Here is a 27,954-nt window from a genome sequence, read left to right as displayed (position 1 = left end):
ACTGTGCTTGAAGTTCAATCTGTATTTCCAGAGCCAAGTTCCAAAGAGTCATGGCTAGTCTGCACAAGGGGTATGAATGTGTTCCTCCTTGTTTGTTTATGTACCACATAACTGTGATGTTGTCTGTTCTTATCAGTAATTGACCTGGAAGCAGGAAGACCTTGAAAGCTGTAATTGCCTTTATTACTGCTAGCATTTCTTTTTGATTGATGTGAAGGTGCTTTTCCTTGTGGGACCATCTGCCCTGAATGCACCTGTCCTTCATGTGCGTCCCCAGGCGTAATCTGAGGCGTCTGTGGTTATGACTTGTTTTGCTTGAGGCTTGCAGAATGGAAGGCCTGTGTTTACTTGACATGCTTGGGCCCACCATAGAAATTCCTTTTGTAAACATGGAATTATTGGTATAATTGCTTCCAAACTGTGACTGTGCTGAGACCATAGATTTTTTAGGTACCATTGAAGTTTCCTCATATGCAACTTTGCACATGGGATTAGCAGAATGCAAGATGCCATGAATCCCAGAGCCTGCAGGATTTTCCTTGCAGTAAGCCTGGTACTTTTTGCTAGTGTTTTGAAGTACTGAGATAATTGCCCTTGTTTTTCTGGTGTAAGATATGCCATCTGGGTGTTTGTGTCCAAGCTGGCACCCAGGAAGGTTATTTTCTGAGATGGTGTTAGCCTTGATTTCTCCTTGTTGATGGTGTATCCCAGAGAAAGCAGTAACCGTGTCACATATGCCAGATGTTCCAGTAGTATGTGTTTGCTGTCCGCTTGGATCAGGCAGTCATCCAGATAAGGGTAAATTTGTATCCCTTGAAGTCTGCAAAAGGCAATCACTGATGCCAGGCACTTTGTGAATACTCTGGGCGCAGTAGATAAGCCAAAGGGCAATGCAGAGAATTGATAGTGGATTGAACCTGCAAGAAATCTGAGGTATCTTCTGCAGCTTTGTCTGATTGGTACATGCAGGTATGCCTCCTTGAGGTCCAATGTTACCAGCCAAAACTCCTTGCCCAGCATGGGAAGAAGTTGCTGTAATGTGAGCATCTTGAATTTTGGTACGAGCAGAAATGTGTTTAGGATGGATAAGTCCAGAATGGGTCTCCAGTCAGTTCCTTTTCTTGGTACCAGAAAGAGTCTTGAATAAAAACCTTGACCTTGTTGGTGCGTAGGTACCTTTTGTATAGCTCTCATGTTTAGGAGCTTTGAAATTTGCAGTTGTGCCTCTGCCCTTTGATTTTGTGGCAGGTTTGGCATGCCTCTCATTTTTGGAAGAGTGTGAAATTGAAATTTGTAGCCTCTGTTTATAATGTCCAGTATCCATTTGTCTGTTGTGACAATATGCCAATTGCTTGCAAATAATGCTAGTTTCCCTCCCAAAGGTGCTGCCAGCTGAGACTTGCTTGGCATGGAAATGAGGGAGTCATTGTTTCTTCCTGTATTGTTGTACACTGTCTTCACCACCTGTTGGTGCCGGAGATTGCCATTGTCTGCCTCTATATGATCCCTGTGAGTGTCCTCTGCCCCTTGTGCGTCTGTATCTACCTCTTTGGGGCTTGTCAGTGGCTGGAAAGGACCAGTTTTTTGAAGGCCAATTCCTGATAAAACGTGGTGGCTGAATCTGTAAGAAAGCTTTGACAGTTTGCATAGATTTGGCTTTTTCTTCCATTTTTCGTAGTATATCCTCAGCATTAGTACCAAAAAGTACATCCTTTTGTAAAGGAGCATCAAGAAGTTTAGCTTTCACATGATCAGGCAAATTTTGTTCCCTAAGCCAGGCATGTCTGCGAATGACTGATCCTGTAGCAGCCGCTCTACTGGAGGCCTCTAGGGCATCATAACCACATTGTAAGGTGTGTTTACCCACTTGCTCTGCACTATGCAACATATCCTGTAACTCTTTTAAATCTGGTTGCTCAGGTTGAGACATTTTGTTTTTTAATTGTGATAACAGAAACTGTTGATATTTAATCATATGAAACTGACAGTTTAAGGCCCTCATGGCTAGGGTGGCCGAGGTATATACCTTCTTACCCCACCTTTCTAAAGATCTAGATTCCCTTTCTGCAGGAAGTGGATTCTTGGCAGTGGAGGCCTTCAATCCCTTAGGGCCTTGTGAAATGGTTTCAGGGTCAGCATTATGGCCTTTGTAGAGAAATTGGTGAGAACTGCGTACTCTGTAATATCTATCAGGCTTTACTGGTGCAGGAGGCAGAGAATCAGGGTTAAGACAAGCCTCCGAATAGACATCATCCAGTACCTCCAAAACAGGGGGAATAGCCAGAGGTCTGTGCTGAGGTAACCAAAGAAATTCCCTAAGTCTTTTCTTGGAATCTGAAAAGTCTTGGCCTTCCCAATGGAAATGTTCCCTCAAGGTGTGCAAGGTTTCCCCAAAAGAAAAATCCTCAGGGGGGGATACAGAAGGAATGGACTGTTCTGCATCCGAATCCTCAAAAGGGGAGTATGAGTGTACCTCTGCATCAGAATGTTCTGATAAAATGGATCCCTGATCAGAAGAGGGGATTCTTCCTCCACTCTGGGTCTCTTGTCAGGAGGGGCTCAGAACCTCTGATAAGAGTAATTAGATCCTCAGCCATTTTAAGCATGTGTTTCTTAGGCATGTGTCCAGGAGATGGGCCTTGAGCAGCAGGCCTAGTTTGATGCCTGGCTGCTTTGGATTTAGTAAAGGCCTTAATAGAAAAGAAGATGAAGGCCTAAATACACCATGGGTGGAGGTGGACCTGTCCACATTAGTAGGCTCGACATAAGCCGGGCTTCGTTGTAGTCTGGGAAAGGGCCGAGGACCCAGCGGTCTCGGGTACAGAAGACACCGCCAAAGGAGTGTCGTCGGTAGTCAGGGACTGCAAAGGCGTCTCGCTGAGAACCGGACCACGTGGAGCCTGTTTCGGCGTGGTGTCAGCGGAGACCGCGGGCCTCGCGTGTCGGTCCTTTTCCTTGCGTTTTTTGGATAAAACGGTAGTCAGAGTGTCCGACGACATTTTATAGTCAAAAGCTTTACCAAAATAGTGTTGGGCGAACTCCGCCCGACGCTTGATAGTGCGTTTATTGAAAGTAGCGCAAAAGCGACAGCCCGAGACGTCGTGGTCTGGGCCCAAACAAGGTATGCAAAGGGAATGGAAATCCTTATGCGGTATTTGCTTCCCACAAGAAATACAATTATTAACTTTTTCTGACATTGGTCTGAGGCAAGAAAAGTTTCCCCAACGGGGTACTTAGCTTTAATGAAGACTTCGGTTCCAAATATTTTCGTAATTCAGGAGCTGGCTGACCGGCACTTGCGAACTGCTTCTGCTTCGGGCACCGCGCGGCAAAAAAGACTGAAGAACATGGCGTCGGCTGTGTCTTATATACTCTGGCCTTCCTGATGTCAGAAGAGTAAGCGACGACAACCGACGCCGGAACCGAGACTTTGGAAATCGGCCGACCGAGGGACCGCCTGACGGCTGAAAACCCATCTGTGATTACTGCAGCTGTATGCACGATGAACATCAGGCATTGCCCATGGCTGAAATATTTGTATGCATATATGTATGCACATATCTGTATTTATGTATGTATGTATACATGTACATATCTGTATGTGTGTATGTATATGTGTGTACGCACATATCTGTATGTCTGTACATACATATCTGTATGTATGTATGTATGCATGTGCATCAAGTTATAGTTAGGTCTTCTTTGGCACTATATCATAAGTGATAGACTTAAAACTGCAGGTCCTGAAACTCCCAGATTAGACATACAGGCATTTTTGAAACTCATTGTTAATACCACTTAAGAATATTTGCAGGAGGGAGTTGTAGCTTTGAACACCCAGCATTGGCCATACTGCTATCATACCGCTGTCATTTACATATACTAACTGCATGACTTGCGTATGTAAAAGTAGGGGGAGCTACGGTATAGCCTTCATCACTCATGCTTGCAGTTCTGCTCTTCCAAGAATCGCAGTTAATGGCCTCAGGATTTCAAAAGGCATCACTCTTCCTTACATTATCTAATAGAACACACTCTTAGTTTACGTCTTCCTGATATTTCCTTGTATCATCTCTCATGTTTATAGAAACAAAGATATTATCTCCTTTTCTCACTCTAGCACCACCCCTGTCTCCATTACTTCCTTTCAAGACTATCACATCATATTCTTAATTGTTTAAGATGCTACTATATTACAGAAAACATTAAAATGACTGTAAATTCCACTAAAGTGAATTCTATCTTACTGTACTTGCATAAAGCAATATTTCTTCTTTGGTGTATCAATATTACCTCTTAAAGTATTAAGCTCTGCACCATTTAGTCTGGATAGCGACTAAAAAGAGCCAATCAACCAACTCACTTACCCGTTCATTAAATAGTAAGAACAATGTGAATTTAATCCAGAGCATTTCCTGTTATGCATTGCAAATATCTATACTTATCTATACAGAATTTACCAAAGTATTATTCAAATAACTAATTTTATATAGTTAGGACTACACATATTTACCTGTGTATTCTTTCACTATTCGTCTTGGTGTTTTTTCACACTTTTGTACTTCTTGAGGTACCTGGATCATAACTAAAAAGGTTCAATAGACCAGTTCACCCACCCAGTTATCAAAAGGAAAATAAACAAATAAATAAATAAATATGCACTATCTCTTATTTAATTTCATCCTATATTATTGCCAACAACACTGTAACTTTCCATGCACTGACCTAAGTTATGCCTATTTCCCATTGCCAAAACCCCTTGTTATCATGTGCATTACCCACATCCCCTTATCATAGATCCAGCCAATGCTTCTTATCCCCTTCTCTGACATTTCTTTACATAATAGTCACACCATCATCATGTCATGATATGCCTTCTTCCTAAGCATCTTTGTTCCTTCCATAAAATGTCTTTTAAAAGTAAACCTGAGACAAAAAAATATATACTTGTTTTCCCACCTTTCTAAGCTAGTATAGTCCAGTTTTCAGGTTAGTGCAGAATTCAGGGCTGTGTTACAAGTTGCTGTGTTTGCCCATACCTTACTTGGATAGAAGGAAGTTTCTCTGTTCACTGTGAGAGAGGGAGCTTTGAGCAGCCTATCTGTCCCTGGAGGAGTGGTTTCAGCCCAGAAATTAGTAGTTTATTGGCCATTTTGGGCTAATTTCTATCTCTTTCATTTCCCTGCTATAACTCCCGCATTTGCAAGGTTTTTGACCTTGTATACAGCTCGGCAAGCTCCTGCCTGGTGCCCTGCAGAGTTCTACAACAGCAGAGAGACAAAAGAGAGACTTTGGAGGGATTAAGTATATTTTTTCTGCATTTCCTTGCTGCCTTTAGCTAATTCTGCCTAAAACACCGATTTTCTAGAGTTTCTGTGATTTAAAATGCTTGTTTTACATATTGCACTTATTTTACTGCCTGCACTTTAACAAAGTTGTTTTTGTGTTTAAATTATCTGTTTAACTGTTGTAGGCTACATATTCAAGTGTGATAGCCATTTCTGTGCATTTAAAGTGTTTTTTGATTGTATCTGCTTTATTTTCTGAAAAAAAAACAAACAAAAAAAAAATATATACTTGTTTTCCCACCTTTCTAAGCTAGTATAGTCCAGCTTTCAGTTTAGTGCTGAATTCAGGGCTGTGTTACAAGTTTCAGTGTTTGCCCATAACTTACTTGGATAGAAGGAAGTTTCTCTGTTCACTGTGTGAGAAGGAGCTTTGAGCAGTCTATCTGTCCCTGGAGGAGTGGTTTCAGCCTAGAAATTAGTAGTTTATTGGCGATTTTGGGCTAATTTCTATCTCTTTTCATTTCCCTGCTATAGAACCCACATTTGCGCATTTTTTGCTGGTTAGCTAGAGTATAACTATTCCCGGCTCCACAAAGTGTACTCTTCAATTTTTCCCTTGGAACTAGACAAACTTTCAACTTAAGCACTCAAACCATTCACTTCTCATTCCAGCACTTGCTCTAAACTCATAGCAAACACTAATAAACTTTAGCACTAGACCCCCCTATACTGTAGAGGAGGACAAGACTCTCTATTTGACCTTACCAGCCAATCAGTAAAACAGTTCATTGTACCAATCCAGGCATGTCCAAAGGACAGTTTCAGGTGTACTTTTCGGTCCAACAGGTGAATCTGGGCATTTTGAGGCAATGTTACAATTGCCTCATGTACACAGACAACCCTCTCCTCCTTCTACCAAACACTAATACATACGAGAGATGCAATTATACAGCCAGACTGAAGGCTAAGCTCTCTCAACCCAAGACTGGACCAGGCAGTCAAGAGGAGAAGGGAATTACTTACATCACACCACCAGTCTCACATAGACCTATGAAACCAGCACAGGTAAAAAAACAAACATAAATACACAAAAACATACTCAAAGGCTCTAAATAAAAATCTGCAAAAGCAACAGAGACCTCCAGAGCAGACATCCAAGCCACCCCCACCCCCCAACACCAACCATGAAATACATACTTCACAAAACCAGTGTGCCACACAATCACAGCCCTTAAGGCAAAATAACATACCCAACACACTAGTAATAGGATACTCTATAGTCAGGCACACTGACATCCCACTCACTCGGCTGAACAAGGAGAAGGTTACTGTTAGCTGCCTGTCAGGTGCCAGGATCTGCCACATAACACAAGCACTCAGGTCACTCTAGAACAAGTACAAATATTGTCCATGTTGATGTGAATGACCTGATCCTACCTCCCCATGAAAAGAGACATAGAAGAGCTCTCTGATCGCATAGCCCAGGCAGGTATGACTCTGACCCTGGGTAGCATCTTGCCCTCACCAAGAATGATACCACGGTATAGAGAAAAAATTATTAATTTCAACAATTGGCTAAGCTTCTGGTGTCATTCGAAGGGGATCCAGTGTTTGTCAGCCTGGGATGACATGCTTGACAAGCCACGCTGCTTCGCTAGAGACAGCTTGCACCTCTCACCCTTAGGCTTTCAAATACTAGCCAAGGCACTTGCCAACCCCATAGTGCCTTTTTTAGGCATGGCTCAAAAGACAAACCCACCACCGTAAATAGCACAAGTAACAAAAAACTGAGGGTAATGCTACTCAATGCCAGAAGTCTAAACCTCAAAATGCATGCACTCGAGGCACTCCTCAGTATGGAGGAAATCGATATATGTGGAGTAACAGAAACCTGGTTTAAGGCTCCATTGAGCACCCCAGCACTACCAGGCTACAACTCATACCATACATTTCGGCCACAAAACCTGGACCGACATACAAAAGGTGGGGGAGTATCCATATTCATCAAGAATACCCACACCTCCAGGTTAGTGGCACAGCACGATGCTTCAGAGATCATCCACGTGCAACTAACAATGGGCAAAACTGCTATTCAAATTATAACTTGCTACAGATCACCCACCATGTCCCAGGACCCCCATTCCGCATTCCTGGAAACACTGGGAAACATAAAGGTCCTACCAAACACCCTGATATTGGGTGATTTCAATTACCCAAACATTAACTGGGAGAACTACTCAAGTACAAACTCCCTTGCCCAACATTTCCTAGAATTTATAAATTCAAACGCCCTGGATCAACTGGTCAAAACCCCCACCAGAGGTGACAACATATTGGACCTGGTCATCACCAACATGGGCGACCGGTGGTCAACTCCTCGCTGGTTAGATCTGACCATAAACTAATCACTCTGAATAGCCACATTCTGCCACCACCCCCAGTCAAAGAAACCACAGTGAAATATTTTTCAAAAGCAAACTTCACATTACTTAAGACTGAGGTATAAGTTTCAAAGCCCCCATGCTAAATGATAATGCTCTCCAAGCTGAAAAATCCTTTACTAATGCACTCTATGGGCACCTACAAGTGCTATCTCAAACAACACCAAGACTCACTCCTCCAAGAAAAGGAAACCAGTCTGGTGAAACCCTGCCATAAACAAGCTATACAATAGAAGGACGAAACTAGTACAGAAAAGAGTAAAATCCCAAGAAGGGAAGACATCCCTGATCAGTATCAGCAAGAAACTATGTTCCCTCATAAAATCATCCAAGGTTAGCTACGAAAGAAAAATTGCCATGGACTCCAAAGATAACCACAAGGCATTCTTTAGCTATGTCAAGAATCTAAGTGGCAATTCTCAGATCTGCTTGGAGTTACTGCAGAATGGCACAAAATACACTGAACCGACCGGTATAGCCAACATCCTGGCAGACAGGTTCAGTGCAAACTTCACCCCCCTCTCACCCCTAAAAGGGCCCATAACTATACCAGAAGAATGTAGTACCCCTGAAATCACAGACACTCAGGTTAAAACAGCCCTCTCCAAAGCCAAAAACACAGCATCAATGGGACTGGATGGTGTCCCAGGCTGCTTCCTACACAAGCTCAAAGATGAACTAACCCCTCACCTAAACACACTGTTTAAACTCAGCCTCTCCACAGACTACATGTCCACAGAGTGGCGCACAGCAATGGTTATTCCGCTCCACAAAGGTGGAGCCACAACAGACCCCGGGAATTATCACCCTATAAGCCTGACTAGCTTGATCTGCAAAGCTATGGAGCACATCATCATGTATCTCATTAACAGAGACATTGAGAACCTTCAAACACTGGACCCTACCCAGTTCGGCTTTGTTAAGAGCAGATCATGCCTCCTAAACCTGGTGGACTTCTTTGAGACAGTTACCAAGGCTATAGACAAGGGAAAGGTGGTCCACACAGCCTACCTAGACCTCGCAAAGGCCTTCAACACCATTCCCCACTCAGGTATTATAGACAAGCTCACCAGCCTGAACATAAACCCTTACGTCACAAGATGGGTTGCCAACTTGCTCACAGACAGAACCCACATGGTAAGAGTTGCAGGAGCTAGGTCTGATTCAAAACCGGTTACAAGTGGCATTCCCCAGGGCTCAGTTCTAGGACCCCTCCTGTTCGGCATATACTTCTCAGAGTTACAGGCAAGCACAGAAGGACTATGGCTGACCAAGTTCAAAGACGACTGCAAACTAGGGGCTATAATTAACTCTCCAGCTGTTACAGACATCCTCCAAAAGGGTCTCACTGAGACAGATACCTTGTGTCAAAACCATGGCCTCAAGCTAAATGCCAAAAAGTGCATAGTCATCCCCTTTGGAAAAAACAAAGTATCCACAAACTACCACATAGGTGGTAGCCCCCTAAATACAGAAGACATAATAAGGGATCTGGGGACCCAAGTAGATAGTAACCTCTCCTTTGATAATCACATTGCCAAAGTGGTTAGAAAATCCTTCTATGTGGCCCATCTAATCACAAAAGGGTTTGCATCCAGATCGAAAGAGGTCATTGGGCCCCTCTACGCATCACACATCAGACCCATCATAGAGTACAATGCCCCCATTTGGGATGTACCTTACAAGACATCTGCAACAACTGGAAAGACCACAGAAGTACCTCACCAAGAGGATCACTGGCCTCAAGCAGATGCCCTATACAGATCAACTGAAGAAACTCCAGTTGTGCTCGGTTGCATACTGCCTACTCAGAGGTGATCTCTGCCTGACATACAATGCCATGTCCAACCCAGAATTGATGGACATGTTCCACCTAAAGAAAACCATATCCCCTCGAGCCACATGCTCCAGGGATCTAAACCTCACCACAACAATAAATAGGACATGCTGGAGGGATAGATTCCTGTCCCAGAGACTTCCCATGCCCTGGAACAAGATTACAATCTACATTAGGCAGAGCTCCTCGCTAACCCTCTTCAAGAGAAACCTTGACGAGTGGATGGGAAACAGAAAGTTTACCCCAGGGATCACTTCAATGGGTCAGCTGGACAGAGGCACAGGGAACTAATCTAAGGGGACGGCGAAAGCCAACACATTCTGGCTAGGCTTATAAATGCCTTCGGGCAGATAGCCTAGTACTTACCTATGAACCTATGAAACAATTATCACATTCATGAAAACTGACAATGAGTAAAAAGCTGTGCCTGTTCCTTTGATACCTGCTTGTATCAATTTTGCTTTGGTGATGCACTAGGAAGATATTGAACTAGAAGTAGGATGTGAGTCTGCCTCCTGCATTTAAAATGCCACAGTGCATTGCAATCTGCTTTCTGTGCGGATGACACTGAGGCAACAAGGTAAACTCTGCTGTTTTTACATGGAATATGAGGACATGGAGGAGGATCACCTAGCTGGTTACCAACATCAGCCATTGCAATGTAACACCTCAATACATGGACAAAACGTAGAAGCTTCATTACTTCACTTTGTAAAAGGCAGTTTTGAACCCAGATACAAGATACTTCCAGTCACTGCTGAACCTTTTTTACATCTTTAAGACACACTATAAATAAAATGAGATGATTACAAAGCCAGTAATGAGAAATCATTTCAACTATTTTTGTTTTCAGAACTTATTAGTGAGTAAGCTAGATCATAAAAGAACCACTTACTACAGTGCAGACTATTATTTCAGGCTGAGGCAGTTACCTGTGTCTGTCAGAGCTTTGCAAACTAAACCCACAAATTGGCAGCCTCTACCCTGAACTCGGAGAGGTGTCTGTACTCAGTACTTCAGCAAATTATCTAAAACTTGTTCCAAACGATTTTTGTACCAGAAAATAAATGTGCTGCATCATCCTGCCATGGTTTGTTGGTATCCTTGCCTTTTGCATGCTGCTTCTTATTCACGTTTTACTATTTTATTTCCCATTTTCCTCTTGATTTGATGTGCTCATCATTGTCATATTAAAATGAGGGTTTCTGCATTCGTAAGTATTTCTAGTGGTGAGCACAGCTGCCTTCCAAACAGTTGACACAGGACTGATTCCCTGCCAGTGCAAGAGGATTGCACATTTAGGCATTCACCCTGATGGTGCACGAGAGACGCAAAAAAAAAAAAAAAAAACACCCAAGTCTGGCATTTAGTGTACAGGACTAAAGCTCTGACTTGTTAATGAGCTTTTTCCTGTTCCAAGGGGACAGGTACATTCTTTTGCCTGTTGAGTGCCGTTGAGCAAGTGACTTTGTCAGACAGTGCTTTGGAGCAGTTAGGAATCTGGGCTAGGCTCCTTAATGGTCTCCTGGACTGCATGTCTAGCAACTACCTATGAGCTCTATCCTTGTTCACAGTTAGCACCTCATTAGCTGGGGAAGGAGCAAAGACTCAGCTGGAGAGGGACCTACTTCCTCCTTTACGAACATCGAGTCTTATGTACCCAAGCTAAGAAGAGAACACTGTGATCACTCCAGTCCATTGCCTGCACAGATGGGCATGAGCGGCATTGCAGAGGCTACTGTTTAGTTACCTAACTGCTTAAAAACACACACATTTAAACAGGGATGGGAGGGTGGCCTAATGGTTAAGGTGTTTGCCTTACAAACACAAGGTGTAGAGTTTGAGTCTCACAAGGGATAATTGGCTAGGCTTAAAATGGCTCGCAAGGGCAGTTAGCTTAGTACTAACCTATGAACCTAAGTGTTACCTGGTCTATTTCTACACAATACAAAGCTTTCATTTCTATGTAGCTAAACTTGAAGGATACTAATGTATTGGGTAAAAGAATGTGCTCAAAGTATAGCTTGTTGTAATCATACCTGGTATTGTCTTTTTTGTATAATGGTTCATTTATGTCTGTAGACATTTCCATTAGTAAATCTTAGCATTGAAAACTTTACCTATCTATATTTATTATCCTATTTCCTATGTACAAATGGATAACACTTTGGTCTTTGTACATGTCTTCAGACTAGATTTGGGCAGAATATGTCCGTCAGCAACAAGCCATCCACTCAGACAAAGAAAAATGAAAATAAAAATACAGATTCCTTCCATACTACAAGAAAATGAGCATTGTTTTGTTGCTGTTGCCCTCAGGGAAGGCCAAACAAGCAGCTTCTGTTCTTAATGAGAATACCTGCTGACTAGTTTCTCGACAAGAATGCCATAGTAATAAAGTTCTAGCTTCTTAGTGTTCTCCTTGCTGTGGCAATAAAATAACTTTCAGCTACTTAGAAATTAAAATATTCTGTTCATATGACCAAGAGCTTAACATTTAAAATAAATATGGTTCACTCTGTGTCTAAAGACTAGCATTCAAAGTATTTCACTATTTCTGAAATTCGCAACTAAACACAAGATGTTGTCAGAAAGGCTAGTGAAGGGCAGCCACTTAAGAGCTGTAGATTGATATTGATATTTTGTTTTTTCCAGGAAGGCTATATAAGTAGATGTACTATGCTCCAGTAACAGCAGGTGGCAGGAATGGAAAAGCCTCTCAAATCAGTGCACAGCTGAGCACTACGGCCCTCACAAGTATATCACTGCATGACTGCTAGCCACAGGCTCCGTGCATGTAGATGTTTGCAGTAACAGACTCAAAATGAAGGTAATAAAGAAACACCTCACTCACAATCAGAATACAAACAAAGTGACCAGAAACGGACTATTGACCCAGGTGCTAAAGGATGTAGTGAGTGAGAGTGGTAGAGAGCGGTCAAATCAACTACCCCATCATGAGGAGAGGGAGGAATCCGGCCTGCAGGAATGGAGAAAGAAGTGTGCATATCAGCTGCTGGGGAGTTATGGCCATAAAGGGTTGTCTGGGATACAGCTTTCCCTCCCTATGATCACTTCTCAGCCATGTCAAGAGAATGAATGAATGAATGAATGAATGGGTGCAATTATGAAAAGGTAAGGTGGGCTTAGCAATCAGCAGGTGTATGGCAAGCAAGAAAAAAAAATATGCCAACTCCACACTAGAGTCCTTAATGAAGAAGAGATAACATTATGCTGATTACTGCTGCAGCCTGAATAGCCCAAAATTGAAAAGAAAGTATATCATTTAAAGGCACTGAAATAAATTAAAATGAGGCTATTTTTAAAAATAAGTAAGTGTTATGTGAGAGAATAAACGTGGAGAGGAGAAATGTTATACATACGAGCCACATGAACTCACGTCCAGACAGAGAGAGAGAGAGAGACACACACACACACACACACACACACACACACACACACACACACACACACACACACACACTCAGCACATAATCTCATACAATAAGTATGGATTATATTGTTTTTATAAAGGTCAGACAGTATTATGAACATACTCATATTACATACTGCATCTTTGATTAGGCAGACCATATCATGCCTCATTTTTATTCATTACCAGGTTGTTTGTAACAGCTTATTGTCTGCATTTATCATTACAGAACAGGGCATGCCACATAGAAGACACGGGATGAGCTCTCACCTTCATAGGCTGCAAATCCACCTGGGTAATCCTGGAAGGGTCGACAAGTGGTCTCGGGCGCTTGAGAGCCTCAATGATACTCTGCCACTGGGGAGGAAGGCCCACAAACTTTCCTTCTTTTGCATCATATGATGTGTGGACACGGTGTTCAAAATTCACCGGCGCTGAAATCTGTATTCGTTTCTTTTTCTTCTTACGGAACATGTTGAAAATTCTTAGTTGCTAACCTAACAGAACAAACCAAGACAATTATTTATTTTTATTTATTTTTTCCTGTTTAGAGTACAATTGATGAAATTTCAATACACTGATACAAGTACTTCTACGTAACAAACCAGTTGAGGAATGGTGAAAATTCCTGAATGGTAGGTATCCTTTTTGCAATTTGCTTAGACAGGGGATGGTTGAGTTGCTTGGAGACAGTAAGAAGCAAATAATATAAATGAGACATCTCAAATAAAGAGCTTGAAAATAAATAGCACCTTTCAGTCTGATATTGAATAAAATGATGACAAGCATGCTAACAGAGGCTGAGATGGTTCATGATCAAAGGGACAAATGAGTAGCAGAGCTGAAAAATAGGCAAATGTTAGAAGATTTATTTATTTTTATTTTTATTTTACATTTGTTAACCGGGATGGTCTGACTGGACGAGGTCCATTTACAGAGGAGGCCCGGGGAGAAAAGCTCCACTTAATTAAGACAAACAAATAATGACATTATACATAATGAAAAACATTGTTATACTAGTAGTATTTTGTAAAAAAAGAAACAGTAAAATAATTCTTATCAGCAATATTTACATATGTACATTCTGTTTGTTGTAAAAAATACGGACAGAGATCACAACAAAGTTATTGTTTGTCAAGGGATACCATTTGTAACAACCATGCTTGATGAGGGCCTGAAATAGGAGAGAAAAGAGAAAGGATGGAGGTAACACAACTTAGGATTATGTAACACCTGGACAAAGCCAAGAGTTTTTGAATTGTGTGGTATTTGATGCAGAAGTCACAGAGGGAGGGAGATTATTCCAACTTTTTGCTATACTGTGTGAAAATAGAGCTTTACCTGCTGTGTTGTTGGCTGAGGAGATAGAGAGGAGTGATTTGTTGGCAGAGCGGAGTGGACGATTTGGTGTATAGTTAGTAATTGCCTTAGAGCTGGAGTTTTGTCAGAATGTTTTAGGTTGTTATATGCTATGCCAAGTTGGTGATAGGTTAATAACTGTGGGAGTTCAAGCCACTGAAGTTGCCTAAGAGGTATACAATAATGGGTTCTAAAGGGGGGATTTTTTAGCAAACTTGACGATTTTGTTATAATAAGACTCAAGTTTGTCTAGGTCAGATTTTCTAACATAAGTCAGAAGTGGTGCTGCATACATTAGTGTGGAAAGAAGGTGAGTTTGAGCTAGAGTGACCTTAGCCTGATCTGATAGAAAGTTTTTATGTCTGTATAGGGAACCCATTTTTTTGTGCACCTTGTTTATAGTTTGAGAGATATGGTTGTCAAAGTGGAGGTTGTTATCTATTTTGACGCCAAGGAGCTTGGTGTGTAGAGAGGGTGAAATGACAGTTCCATTATTGGAGGAGATAGAGAAGGAGAGTGGAGAGGTTTTTGAATTGTTTGGGGTAAATAGAAGCAATTTAGTTTTGTTGGGATTTAAGATAAGTTGAATATTTGTGATCCACCTTTCTACTGAGGCAAAAGATTCTTGGGCGAGGTGCTGTGGGGTGGTAAGAGATGGGGCTGAGCAGATTAGGGTGGAATCATCTGCATACTGTATGAGTGAGGCCTGCAGGGTAGAGGTATGCAGATTATTGGTGAAGACAGAAAAGAGCAGTGGACCCAATATGGAACATTGAGGTACACCAATGGTGGTTGAGAGTAAAGGTGATAAGACTCCTTTCCACTGGACAGCTTGTTGTCGGTCTGATAGATAGTTTTTAAACCAAGAAATAGTGTCAGGGGCAAAGGCTAAAGAGGTTAGAGTATCTATTAGCATGGAGTGAGATACCATGTCAAATGCTTTAGAGAGGTCCAGGAATATAGCAGATACAAATCTGCTGTCATTTCTATGCTGATTAACCAAGTTTGTGAAAGAGAGAAGGGCGGTGGTTGTACTGTGGTGTGGGCGGAAGCCATGTTGTGTAGAGGAGACAAGATTGTTTGAATTTAGGAAATGCATGACCTGAGAGTGTATGCATTTGTCAAGTATCTTTGATAAAGGAGACAGAATGGCAAAGGGGCAGTAATTTGAGAAATCATAGGAATTTCCACCCTTATGAAGGGGGATAATGTAGGAGATTTTCCACAATTCAGGTATATAGGATTCCTGTATGGAGCGGCTGATAAGGATTGAGACTGGGTAGGATATGGAGTCGACCACCATTTTTACTAACTTTGCTGGTATACCATCTGCTGCAAAAGTAGTGGATTTAAGTTTTAAGAGTTTTTTTTATTTTATTGTAGAGGCTGGGACATATGAGAATGTAAAGGGAGATTTGTTGTTAGGAGCTGTTGGCATGGGTGAGTAGCTATTTTTGGATAGTTGAGTAGATAGTGATTTTATGGATTCAGTAAAGTAATGATTGAATTGGGAGGCTATATCACTATCTGCTTTTGTGAAGGTTGAGGTGAGAGCTGGTGTGTGATTTTACCAGGTTTTAGTAAGGAATTAATTGCATGCCAGAACTTTTGAGGGTTGTTGGAGTGTTTGTTTTGGATACTTAGATAGTAGTTCTGTTTATCAAGCCTTGTTTGTTTTTTGACCTGATTCCTACGGTGTTGATAGTTTTGTTTGGATAGACTAGTGTTGTCTTTCTTCCAGGTTTTCCATGCTTTATCTCTACATTTTAATAGAGCTCTAGTGGACTTACTAAGCCATGGAGCATAGTGTAGTTTGGCTCTAATTGTTCTTATGGGGGCTACTAAATCAAGAATGTTAGTAAGAATGCTATTAAAATAGTCCACTTATTTAGTGGACAGTTTATTGTGAATTAAACCTGGGATTTGTGTGAGGACAGAATACTTGCTCAAAGCCTATCCAGTTTTATTTATAGATATGAGTAACCCGCTAAATTCAACATTAGGAAGATCATTTACAGGTTAGCAAAAATTAGTAAAATTAGAAATCAGGAAAAACTGAAAGTCTCAGAACAGTTCATGTTTGCAAGGGAAGGAAAGGCAATGCTGAACAATATCAACATATGACTAGAAAAACAATCAATAATCACTTCCTGTATTTCAACTGGCTGAACTTGACCCTCTAGTTCTCTCTCTTTATTTATTCTTCTTTACTTCCCAAGCAAATCAAACCAAAATCAATTAAAATCACAGTAACAAGCACATGAAATGAATCCAGCAGCTTAAATGTTACAGTTAAGCAAGCATTCTGATAGGCTTGCAGGAATTTAAAAATATGGTTAATAATCAAACACTTGGAAATGTTGTTTATAAAAACACTTAATAATGTAACAGGACCTTAACTCAATATTCAGAAAGGCATTTCTGAAGCTGTTATTTCTGTTTTAAATAAAACCAAATGGTATGAAGTTGTTTGCTGTGACTCATGCCTCACAACCATTAATATTTACTTATTTATATATTTGTTCACTCTGTGTGTGCAGTGGTATGAAGAATCTTTTCAAACACTACACAGGCCAAAAGGTGAATAGAAATAGTTAATGTGCATGGCAATACAGTATACAAAGACAGATATCAAAACAATACAATTATGTAACACAAAACATATAAAATAATTACAGAGCAAAACATATGTAGAAAACAATCCCTGAGAAGTGTACACTTAGTGGTAACCTTTATGAATTCCCCTAAGCTAGTTTAATAAGGCAGTATCTAGTCAAAAGTACACTGCTGTTTCTGAAAACAGCTAAGTTTGTAATTCAAAAAAAAAATTACAGTCTTCACTATCCTTACCCTGGGCATGTCATCACCTAAAATATTAACCTTGGTCACAAAATTAGGTATAGAATTACCGTTTTTTGAATTATGAATTCTAAAAATAGAAAACGAAGACAAACTCATTAAAAAAGTAGAAATCTTTATTTACTTCTAGCTATTCTGATAACTAAAAATATGAATAAAGAAATAAGGACATGTTAATGCGTTGCGTATTTGGCTATTCTGGTAATTAAATATAACAATAAAGTAACAGTGAAACGTCAATGTACTGCAAGCAACAAAATCAGACCTCGGGTCTTACTCACAGAGTATGATTAAGTGATTGGATAGTAGCTTGGGAAGATGACTACAGATCAAACCTAATAAGTCAGACAGTGGTTTAGATATTTAGGATAAGCTATTAACTCTTCTGTGTTCCTAGTTACCAAAATGTGTAGATGGTTGGCTGCAGGACACTGCTGGAAACAGGATAATGCATAAAATCTGGGCCAAGATGGACATGGGAATATTTCCAAATAATGGGAATTCTCAACACATTGGAATAACCAATGAGAACTTTACAACCTTATGATGCTCTGGTTAATGACAGGTACTACAGCTGGGCTCCGGTTGCACCAGGGCTCTTTATCACTGGATTAGACAAAAATGTTACTATGAATGCATTCCAGGAAGTTATCTGTCGCTGATGCCAGTTTTTTTTTTTTTTTTTTTCTGGTGAAATAGTCTTTTTTTTCTAATAAGTTAACAGTTCTAATCCAACGTAAACAGGTTGAGAGCCTAGTAAAGTAAATTGAGTAAAAATGGGTTTACGTTCTCCTGTTATTTAATGTTCTTTATTTTGTGGTCCCACTGAATACTGATTTTTTTCCCTTTTCATGCAATATCTGGAACATCTAGTATGAATAAATCAGTTAACAAAATTAAACTAAATTAAATTCTGTTGCTAATGGAAATTATTCAGTAGAGGGCTAAGGTACATGGTGATGACAACAATTTGCAAAAGGGAATATATATTATTGACAGTGGTGCAGCGATTAGTGTTGTCACCTCACAGCAAGAGATTCTCCAGTTTGATTCTTGGCTGGAGTGCCTCCTATGTGGATTCTGCATGTCCTCCCTGTGCTCACATGGGTTTCATCCGAGTGCTCTGGTATATTCCCACATTTCAAAGACATGTGCCTAGAGCATTTCTCCCCCAGGCCTCTGCTGAAAATGGGCTCTGTCCCAGTTGGACTTTCCAGGTAAACAAATGTTAAATAAATAAAATAAAATAATTACTCAGCCACCACCAAATGGGGTGAAACTGCCTTACTCTACAAGTCCAACTTAACTGTCCATCAATTACCAAACACCTACCCCTCCCCCAATAATTGGGACATACTTATCTCACAACTTCAACTTCACCCTAAAAAGGTCATCACCACAATTGTGATCTATATTCCACCTGGTGATACACCTGCTAGCCTTGAAGACTTCTTATCCTGGTGTTCTTCCACATACTCACAAAAAACCCTTATTCTGGGGGACTTCAACCTAGATTGGTTCACCTGTATATCAGAACCACCAAGTAATCTAATAAATCTCCATGGCTACCAGCAGCTAGTCCAAATTCCAACTAGATGTGATAAAAAATCTAAAAGGGAATCCATCCTTGACTGGGTCCTAACTAACAACCCCACATTGTACCCTCACACAGGCAGTCTCCCAGACACCTTAAGTGACCACAACATAATATACTTTATACGTAGTAGAACAAGCATATGCAAAACCACTAACTATATATCCACTAGAAACAAAAAAATTCTCTCCTGAGGTCCTCAACACTTTACTGTGTAACTGTGACTGGACCCCCCTAAAAACCCTGCAACTTGATCAGGCTATAGCATATTTCAACAAAATATTTCTACAACACCTAGACACTGTCGCTCCATTGCGCAAAATCAAGGTTAGAACCTCTACAAACCTCTGGCTCAGTAAAGAAACCAAACAAATCCTCAAGTCCAGAGACACTGCCTGGCGTTACTATCAAAAAAACAAAGAAACACAAAGCCTAACTAAGTACCAAGAACTGTGCAACCGTGCAAATAAATGCATTAGGCTGGACAAAAAGTCCTGCTACACAACATTACAAACTAAATACCAACACAACCCGCAAAATTTTGGAAAAATGTAAACCAGCTACTAAAATCCACCCAAAAGGCTACCCCCAAACCAACCACCCCTGACACTAAAGTTCCCATCGAAACACAATTCAACTCCCACTTTGTGAACTCAATTCTATCCTTAGTATCACAGGACAGTTCCTTCCTCACTATCCCCCCAACACAAATAACACTAATACAAGCTTTACCCTCAAAACAGTTTCCACCATTTCAATCAAAAGCATGCTCTCCAAACTAAAAACCTCATCAACAGCAGCCGACCTACTCCCCAGCTATTTCTTGAAACTTACAGCAGATGCTATTGCTATCCCAGTCTCCACTCTCATAAACAGATCAATTGTTGAAAACTATGTGCCCAAACTCTAGAAAATATCCTATGTTACACCCATACATAAAGGCGGGACCTCCACTGAACTTAATAACTACAGACCCATTGCTTTACTCTCCCCCCTGGCCAAAATCCTAGAAAAATGCATTCATACCCAGATGCTAAACTATCTCCTAGACAGCAACATCCTGTCACCTACTCAGCATGGTTTCAGACCTGCCCATAGTACCACTACAGCTCTCCTCTGCTTCACAGACACAGTAAACCGTCTCAAAAATGACGGCCTGCAAGTGTCAACTCTTTTTTTGGATATGTCCAAAGCATTTGACACAGTTCTCACACCAAATCCTGCTAAACAAACTAAACCAATATCATCTATCTAATTCCACTCTTACCTGGTTCCAAAGCTACTTAACTGACAGGTACCAAGCTGTGAAATGGGAAAATTCTCTCTCGCCTCAGCTGCCCATAACTATAGGAGTTCCGCAGGGTTCTATCTTAGGACCACTACTATTCACAGTCTTCACAAATGACCTCCACACCTCCACACAGCATGCATCTATAATTCAGTATGCAGATGACACTACCTTAATCTGTGCTGCACAAAACATTCCCACCCTCCTACAAACAACTCAACTAGCATTCTCTGACATTGAAAACTACCTTACCAAAGCCCAACTTATCCTCAATCCAAAGAAAACTCAGCTTATGATTATAACCAGTTCTAACAAAAACACTAACAGGCAATTCACTATCTATTCCACAAATGCTACTCCAATTGCTCCAGTGGCACAGGCTAAGCTATTGGGAATAACCATAGACTCCCACCTAAAATTTGATAGTCATCAGAACTTAACTATTAAAAAAGTACATGCCAAACTGGGGTCACTCTACCGTATCAAGCCATTTCTTACCAACAACACAAGATCAGCCATTGCTCGCTCCCAACTTCTATCCACCCTAATATATGCATCTCCCATTCTGACTAATCTCAACAAAACTGAACTAAGCAAAATGGAAGCTTGCTATAACAGAATTGCCCGCTTTGCTGCAAATTGCTCATATAGAACTCATCACTGTACTGCTTTGAGACAGCTCCACTGGCTTGAACTGCCCAACCTCCTAACCTACAATCAGCTCTGCCTCTGTCATTCTATCTATTACCTCCCCAATAAGTGTCCTGCCTCAAAAACCTAGTACAACATCACTCAGCCAAAAGGCCTCTTAGATCATCAAGCAAACTACTACCAGAAGTCACCAACAGCTACAATAGCTTTGGAGATGCACTATATAGTAGTTTGGTGGCTAAAAATGGAACTCTGTCCCTACTAGCATTCAAAACACATCATCCAAAGTCTCCTTTAAAGACCTCATCAGGCAACATCTCAAGCAAAGTTGGCAGTGCCATGATTGCTCCCCAGGCTAGTGAAAGCGGATAATATATACATACTAAATCTAGAGCAATTGATAATAGTTTTTCAGTCTTACTCACAAACACTGGCTAATCTACAATGTATGTACTGTACCTGTGTACTATGTATGTATTCTACCTACATTCCAAAGTTCAGCTGTACACCACAAATCTATTACTTACCTTTATTTTTAAAATTAATATTTTTTTGATTGTTCTCTCCACTGTAACTGTTTGTGCCGCATACCACTGTAAAAACATGTCTCTTGTAATTTGTGTGTATACTGATTATGTCTAAATAACTAAATGCGTCTGTAATTTTTCTTTGTGGAGCTTTTCTCCCCGGGCCTCTGCTGAAAAAGGGCCTTTTCGGCTCAGTTAGACACCCCCGGTTAACAAATGTAAAACAAAATAAATAAATAAATAAAATCTTGTTACATTGTTTACCACTGTCTAACACTCGCTAATCTAAACAGTTTCCTTAGACACCTACAATCTGCAATACTGTTTCAAGTTTAAACTAACCACTCTGGCCCATAGCATTAAGACTGCTTCATTTTCCATATCTTTTAACTGGATTAAGGGATATAAAAGACAGAAGGAAGGAAGCTAAATAGATAGGTGGGTAATCAAGATCATTGAATAGGTGAATGGACTTCATTTGGACCAATTTCCTCTGTCCTCTAAACAGGTTGCATTATCATGTATAACACCTATAAATACAGTTCTGGGTTCTAGCACCTGAGATTCTCTTTGGGTACAGCAGTAAGATTTCTGCTAGCACAATCCTGTGGCTGATGGAAATTATTCATTAGAAGACTAAGGTACTTGGTGATGAAAACAATTTTCAAAAGGGAATATATCATACTATTAACAAACACGTACTTTGAGCTGAGTACACCCTGAGTGTAAGAGAAAGGAAAAACTGTTATCATGAACTGAATAGCAATAGCCTGTTTCATCTGCAGACCACAACTGTCACTATAACTCTAAGCCATTTGGTCTACATTCTGAAAAAGAATAGTTTAACATAGCAAAGAAACTTAACAACATACTTTAATATTTACATAGAAAATATAGCAGGTTCTGTTTTTTTCCACTATCAGTCTTCAACATATTTCATATACTGAAATACATTTTCACTTTTATTCAAAATCTTATTTTGTTGGCCTTGTCTGATCCCACAGTAATTATCTAACATATATTAGTGCTCAGTGCTTCAAGCAATATGTTTCAGTGTAACTTAACATACCACGTTAGAACATGTTCAAACACACACACACACACACACACACACACATATCTGTATATATATATATATATATATATATATATATATATTCATTATCATGTTGTTCTTCCATACTGTGTGTGTGTGTGTGTGTGTGTGTGTGTGTGTGTGTGTGTGTGTGTGTGTGTGTGTGTGTGTGTATGTGTGTATGTGTGTGTGTGTGTGTGTATGTGTGCACATGCACTGGCATACACATGAATAAAGGAGAGGCTGCAGAGTCCTCCATACGCATCTATATTAAATCAGTGAAACTGCATTACAGTGAATGCTACTTCACGACCCATATAGACCGAAATACCAAAATAGAGAATGCTCAAGTCAGCAATTTTTTTCCCAGGGAAAAAAAATCACTTGGTCTGAGCCATGACATTGCCATTTACCCCACTGTAGTGCGATCTTGGAGTTGGTATATTTAGTTGGGGGGGCACAGCCCCCCCACATTGGGGGCTGTGGTGGGTGCAGCCCCCTACTTTGTTATGTCTGAAGTGGTGTGTATGTGTTTTTAGTGCAAGTGATTTCTTTCCCTGGGAAAGAAATCATTGTTTTGAATATTCGCGGTTTAGTGAGGTTGCTGATTACGTGTCGATGAAGAGGCATTCGATGGAATATAGACCTCTCCATACTTCTCAGCTACTATAAGTCATGCCTAGTGATCTCAAATTTAGCCTTGTTACTCCTAGCCTCACTGATGTTCCTCATCATGAAGGGTGTGTGTGTGTATATATATATATATATATATATATATATATATATATATACATACATATATATATATATATATATATATATATGTTATTAAATTACTAAACTGAATACATGCAAAGAATCATCCTCAGCAACAATATTCACTCTGTCACCTGAAAGACTTCTGTTTTGAAAAATAAGAAAATGGTCCTCTTTTGGACCCTCTGATATGATTTAACAAAGGCCACTGATATGATTTTTAATGCTCAGTGATTGAGATGTATGCTCATCACTGACTCCATATGCATCATTTTAGTATGTATCTTTCATAGTTTTTGATAAAATAGTAATACAAAAAAATGTACAGAGTGGTCTGTTATAAAAGCACACTACAGAGTATAATGAATAGTGTCATTCACACACACACACACACACACACACACACACACACACACACACACACACACACACACACACACACACACACACTCACACACCCACAGACATACAGATGTGCACACGCACACATGCACACACTCGCGTGCACATGCACGCACACGCACACAAACACACACACACACACACACACACACACACACACACACACACACACATAGACTCACACACATGCAGATACACACACACGTTAAGATACCTTGCTGAAGATGTTCAAAGAGCACTTCCTGGATTTCAGTACCTCGGAGCTCAGACTTCTGTTCCTCGTCCTTAAATTCCTACATGCTGGTTCCCTTGGGGGTCTTAGAAGTGCTGGTCTTTCCACTGACCTTGTGAACAATTAGCAATGATGACTTCTGTTAATATAATCCCTTCTTTTCAGTGATAAGCATAGCTCATAGGAAAATATAACATCACTGTTCACACTCCACTGATTTTACTGCAAATTTTGAAAGCTCCTGTGAATTTCATGAATACAGCTATTAGTTCTGCCTTGTATGTTTATTATATATTTACCAAAAATGAATAAAATATCTGCTATTGGCACAGCCACACCTGACTAAGACTCATGTCAATGAACAGTGAAAGTTTGAGATTTTAGTTTTGCAAGTTAAAAATTAGTTAAAAATTGTCTGACTCTTCCCAATTCCTGTTTAACACATGAGAAATAGACAAGAAGACAGTCCTGCCCAAGGACTTTCTGTGCTTAAAAAAATAAAATAAAAAAAAAAAAAAAAGATCACAATATTTCAGGGCCAACCTTCTGAGTAGCCTTAATGTTTCCTAAAAGTTCTGACTCCTACTTTGAAGATCCACGTCTATTACACCTCTCTGCTGTCGGCGATAACTGGCTTCCCTGTGCAGGAAGGGGAGACCACCTCCACAGCTGTTCAGATTCATTTCTCCCCTTTCATGTTTTCTGTTCTGTTCACTTGACTCCAGCTTTTTTCCACATTGTTATTTTTTCAGCAAACTTTGATTAACATCCTCAAATCCAGTCTAGATAGGTTGAATTCCAAAGGACCTTTTACTTCTATTCATGCTACAGCATCTTATTGGATTCACGTACTCCTTTGCTCTGGGTACTGTCTCTTGGTCCAGGAAGATATCTTGAATTTACCATGGTTGTATTTATCTATCAGAGTGAAGCTGTCTCTCTGCTTTCAGTTCATCTTGGTATCGTTACTGCTTTATTCATACAAAGAAATGTGTAAATCCTCTACTACATTTTTGCTCTAGCACTTACTGCCAAAATTGACAGAGAGCTTCAGAGTATGTGGAATGCAGTCCAAAACATTTTGCTAAGTTGCCTTCCTGGTGGATACAGGTAGAACAAGTCAGAACAGGAAGCAGTTTTCAGTGGGAGGGATGTGAAAAGGAGAGAGAGAGAGAGAGTGAGACAGAGGGAGAGAAGAGATGTTGGTTGAGTCACAAGCGACAGCTCCTAATGCCTGTTTCTTAGCAGTTCCAGTACGAAAGAGCTATGTGTAAGATTACCCTCTGCCTCAGTTTTGCTGGCAGCATATCCTTTACAATCTGCCCAGTTCTCACATCACAGATCAGTCATAAAAAGACGTTTGTATTACTAATACAGGTGCATTCACTCCTTTTTCAGCTCCACTCATGCCTGTAGCAGCAAATACTTCCTGGCATAGCTCAGGAAATGAGTCAATGCCTGCATTGCACTGATTAAACAATATTAGCAGCTAATTTCTGCTCATTTTAGGGCTTTGCTTAGTTTTAATTTTTTGATTGCAACATGTCTCAGCAATACTTACTTTTCTGTTTGAAAGTATCCTAGAAAATTAAAATGCACAGCATTATCCTTAACTTGAATGAAAAAGCTTGTTCACAGGCGCGTGTGTATATACACACACACACACACCTTGAAAATGCAAGGGTGCATATGCTGTTTGAAAAGATAATATATGTACTAACCTATAACATGGAATTTTAAAATTTGATGGAGCTGAAATCTTTGTTATAAATGATTTTTAAATACACAGTCATGGGAAAGTTAACTGGATTTATTTATTTATTTATTTATTAACAGTGACTGTGCACAAGAACTTGGGATATTTCATTCTGAGAGGTGATCTGCCTAAGAGCATAAAGAATCAGACTTTTCAAGAAAACAGTACTGTATAAAACTGTTCTCCAGTAAATAACCCCCTCTGTCCATCCCCCCCAGCCACATATACACTCACTCCCTGCCCCCTCACGATTTGCAGTTCAGGGCTGTTTGTTCCCATGGTTTGAAAAGAAGCAGGTGGCTAGCTCTGCTGAAGCCACACACACTTTCTCCGCAGGATGCCAGTTTTCCTTTCAATTCTCCTGACATATGTTATGTGTCTCTGAATGTTGGGTAGAAAGAGAGAGAGAGAGAAACAAAAACAGAGACAATAATGAGGTGAAAATAGGAGAGCCAAGAAATGTTTCAATATCTTATACTACTACTTTGCCCATGAAGTACAAAAGATAGTGGCATTGTCTGCCAAATGTAATACCAGTAACATACTGCAGTAGTAATAAGCAAATCCTTATCAGTAGACAAAATGTGATTAAAAAGTTTGAGAAAAGAACAAGCACACAGTAAGTTCAGTACAGATAAAATTATGCGAACTTTAAGCAACAATGACATAAACTGCTTTGTCATAACCCCTCCCCAATTGATATCTGGCATGCATATCAGAAGGCGATAGAGAGAGTGAGACAATAGTTTCAAAGCTATTGTACTCCCTCAAGAACATACTGTACCATTACGCAGGCAACTTAAATAAATCTCAGTGGGCCTTTGAGTGCTACAGATATAAACAGCAATTTATTAAGAAATATGTGTATAAAACTTTTTAAGGGAGTAAGCATTTTGTATGCCAGTGCTAGCAAGAGTTTAACAATACACAATTTAGTATGGGCAGGTCTGTTGAGGACTTAACCATTCAGTGAGATCACCGCACAAGCAGCTGGTAATTCCTGATAACATTTTAAAAAGATTTTTGTGCCAACTGCCTGAGCAGAACTATGTGCCTATAGTGATTTAAACTCATATTTTTATCAAGCACATGAACAATATCTTGACATCAAAATAAAAAATATGTCTTTTATATGATTTCAGAACCAAGTCAAGTCATTACTTTGAATATGAGGTCTGTGAAAAAACAAATTAAAACATACGTATTAAATAAAAGCAACTTAAATGTGCAAGGAATGTGGTAGAATTACTTTTACAGCTGTGCATTAAGAACATAGCTCTCAAACCTTCTGTATAGGTTCATAGGTTGGTATTAGGCTATTGGCCCTAGGGTCTATGCAAGCCTAGCCATAACAATTCCCTGGATATTTCTTCCCACAATATTTACTTCTCTGGCCCCCTGTCTAGCAGGGTGACTGACATAATCCCCGGGGTGAATTTCTTATTTCCCATCCAATCATCAAGGTTCCTTTTGAAGAGGGCCAAGGAGGTGCTCTGCTTGACATGTATGGGCAGTCTATTCCAGAGTATGGGAGTCTCTGGGTCAGGAACCTATCCCTCCAGCATGTTTTGTTCATTGTGATGACAAGGTTTAGATCCCTGGAGCGTGTGGCTCTGAGGGACTGGGATTTCTTTAAGTGGAGCATGTCCAACAGCCGGGGTTTGACATGGCCTTGTATGTTAAGCAGAGATCACCTCTGAGTAGACGATAAGCCACAGAGTATAGCTGGAGTTTTTTTTAGGCGGTCAGCATATAGCATCTGCTTTAGGCCTGTGATTCTTTTAGTGAGGTATTTCTGTGGCCTTTCCAGCTGTTGCAGATGTCTTGTGAGGTACATACCAAACGGGGCATTATACTCTATAATGGGTCTAATGAGGGATGAGTACAGTGGGACAATGACCTCCTTTTTTCTGGATGAAAAGCCCTTAGTGATGAGGTGTGCCACATAGAAGGATTTCCTGACTGTTGTAGTGATGTGGTTATCGAAAGTGAGACCACTGTCCACCTGTGTCCCTAAGTCTCTCATTACACTTTCGATGTTTAGTGTCCTGCCACCTATGTGGTAATTCATGGGTGCATGTTTTTTTCCAAAGGGGATAACTATACATTTCTTGGCATTAAGCTTGAGCCCACGGCTCTGGCACCAGGCATCTGTTTCTGTAAGGCTCTTTTGTAGAATATCCACATCATTTGGGGATTCAATAATGGCTCCCATTTTGCAGTCATCTGCAAACTTTGTTAGCCAGAGTCCCTTAGTGTTGGCCTGTACTTCAGAGAAGTAGATGCCAAACAAGAGTGGTCCCAGGACTGAACCCTGAGGTACTCCACTTGTCACTTGTCTGGAGCTGGATTTAGAGTCAGCTACTTTTACAGTCTGGGTTCTGTCAGTAAGCCAGTTGGCAACCCATCGAGTGACGTAGGGATTTATGCCCAGCTTAGTAAGTTTATCTATGATT

At 40.4% G+C, this 27,954-nt stretch overlaps 1 protein-coding gene across 8 annotated transcripts in view; it reads right to left on the bottom strand.

Moving 5' to 3' along the window:
• Positions 1–27,954, bottom strand: part of LOC122804340 (serine/threonine-protein kinase PAK 6-like) — a 1,141,536-nt gene that overhangs the window by 370,003 nt on the left and 743,579 nt on the right. For 4 of the 8 annotated variants that reach the window (XM_044074151.1, XM_044074147.1, XM_044074152.1 and 1 more), the window contains one exon: positions 13,270–13,496. In XM_044074151.1, coding sequence (XP_043930086.1) covers positions 13,270–13,473 — 204 coding nt within the window. In that variant the 5' untranslated portion in view covers positions 13,474–13,496. Of the gene's footprint in view, positions 1–13,269; positions 13,497–23,724; positions 24,238–24,285; positions 24,911–27,954 lie in introns of those variants that run through there. The other 4 variants (XM_044074145.1, XM_044074148.1, XM_044074146.1 and 1 more) reach the window with 4 other exon arrangements.

Source organism: Protopterus annectens, chromosome 6.part0, assembly GCF_019279795.1.
Source record: "Protopterus annectens isolate FY-2018-M chromosome 6.part0, PAN1.0, whole genome shotgun sequence".
NCBI lineage: Eukaryota > Metazoa > Chordata > Ceratodontiformes > Protopteridae > Protopterus > Protopterus annectens.
This window is presented reverse-complemented; position numbering and strand designations above follow the sequence as displayed.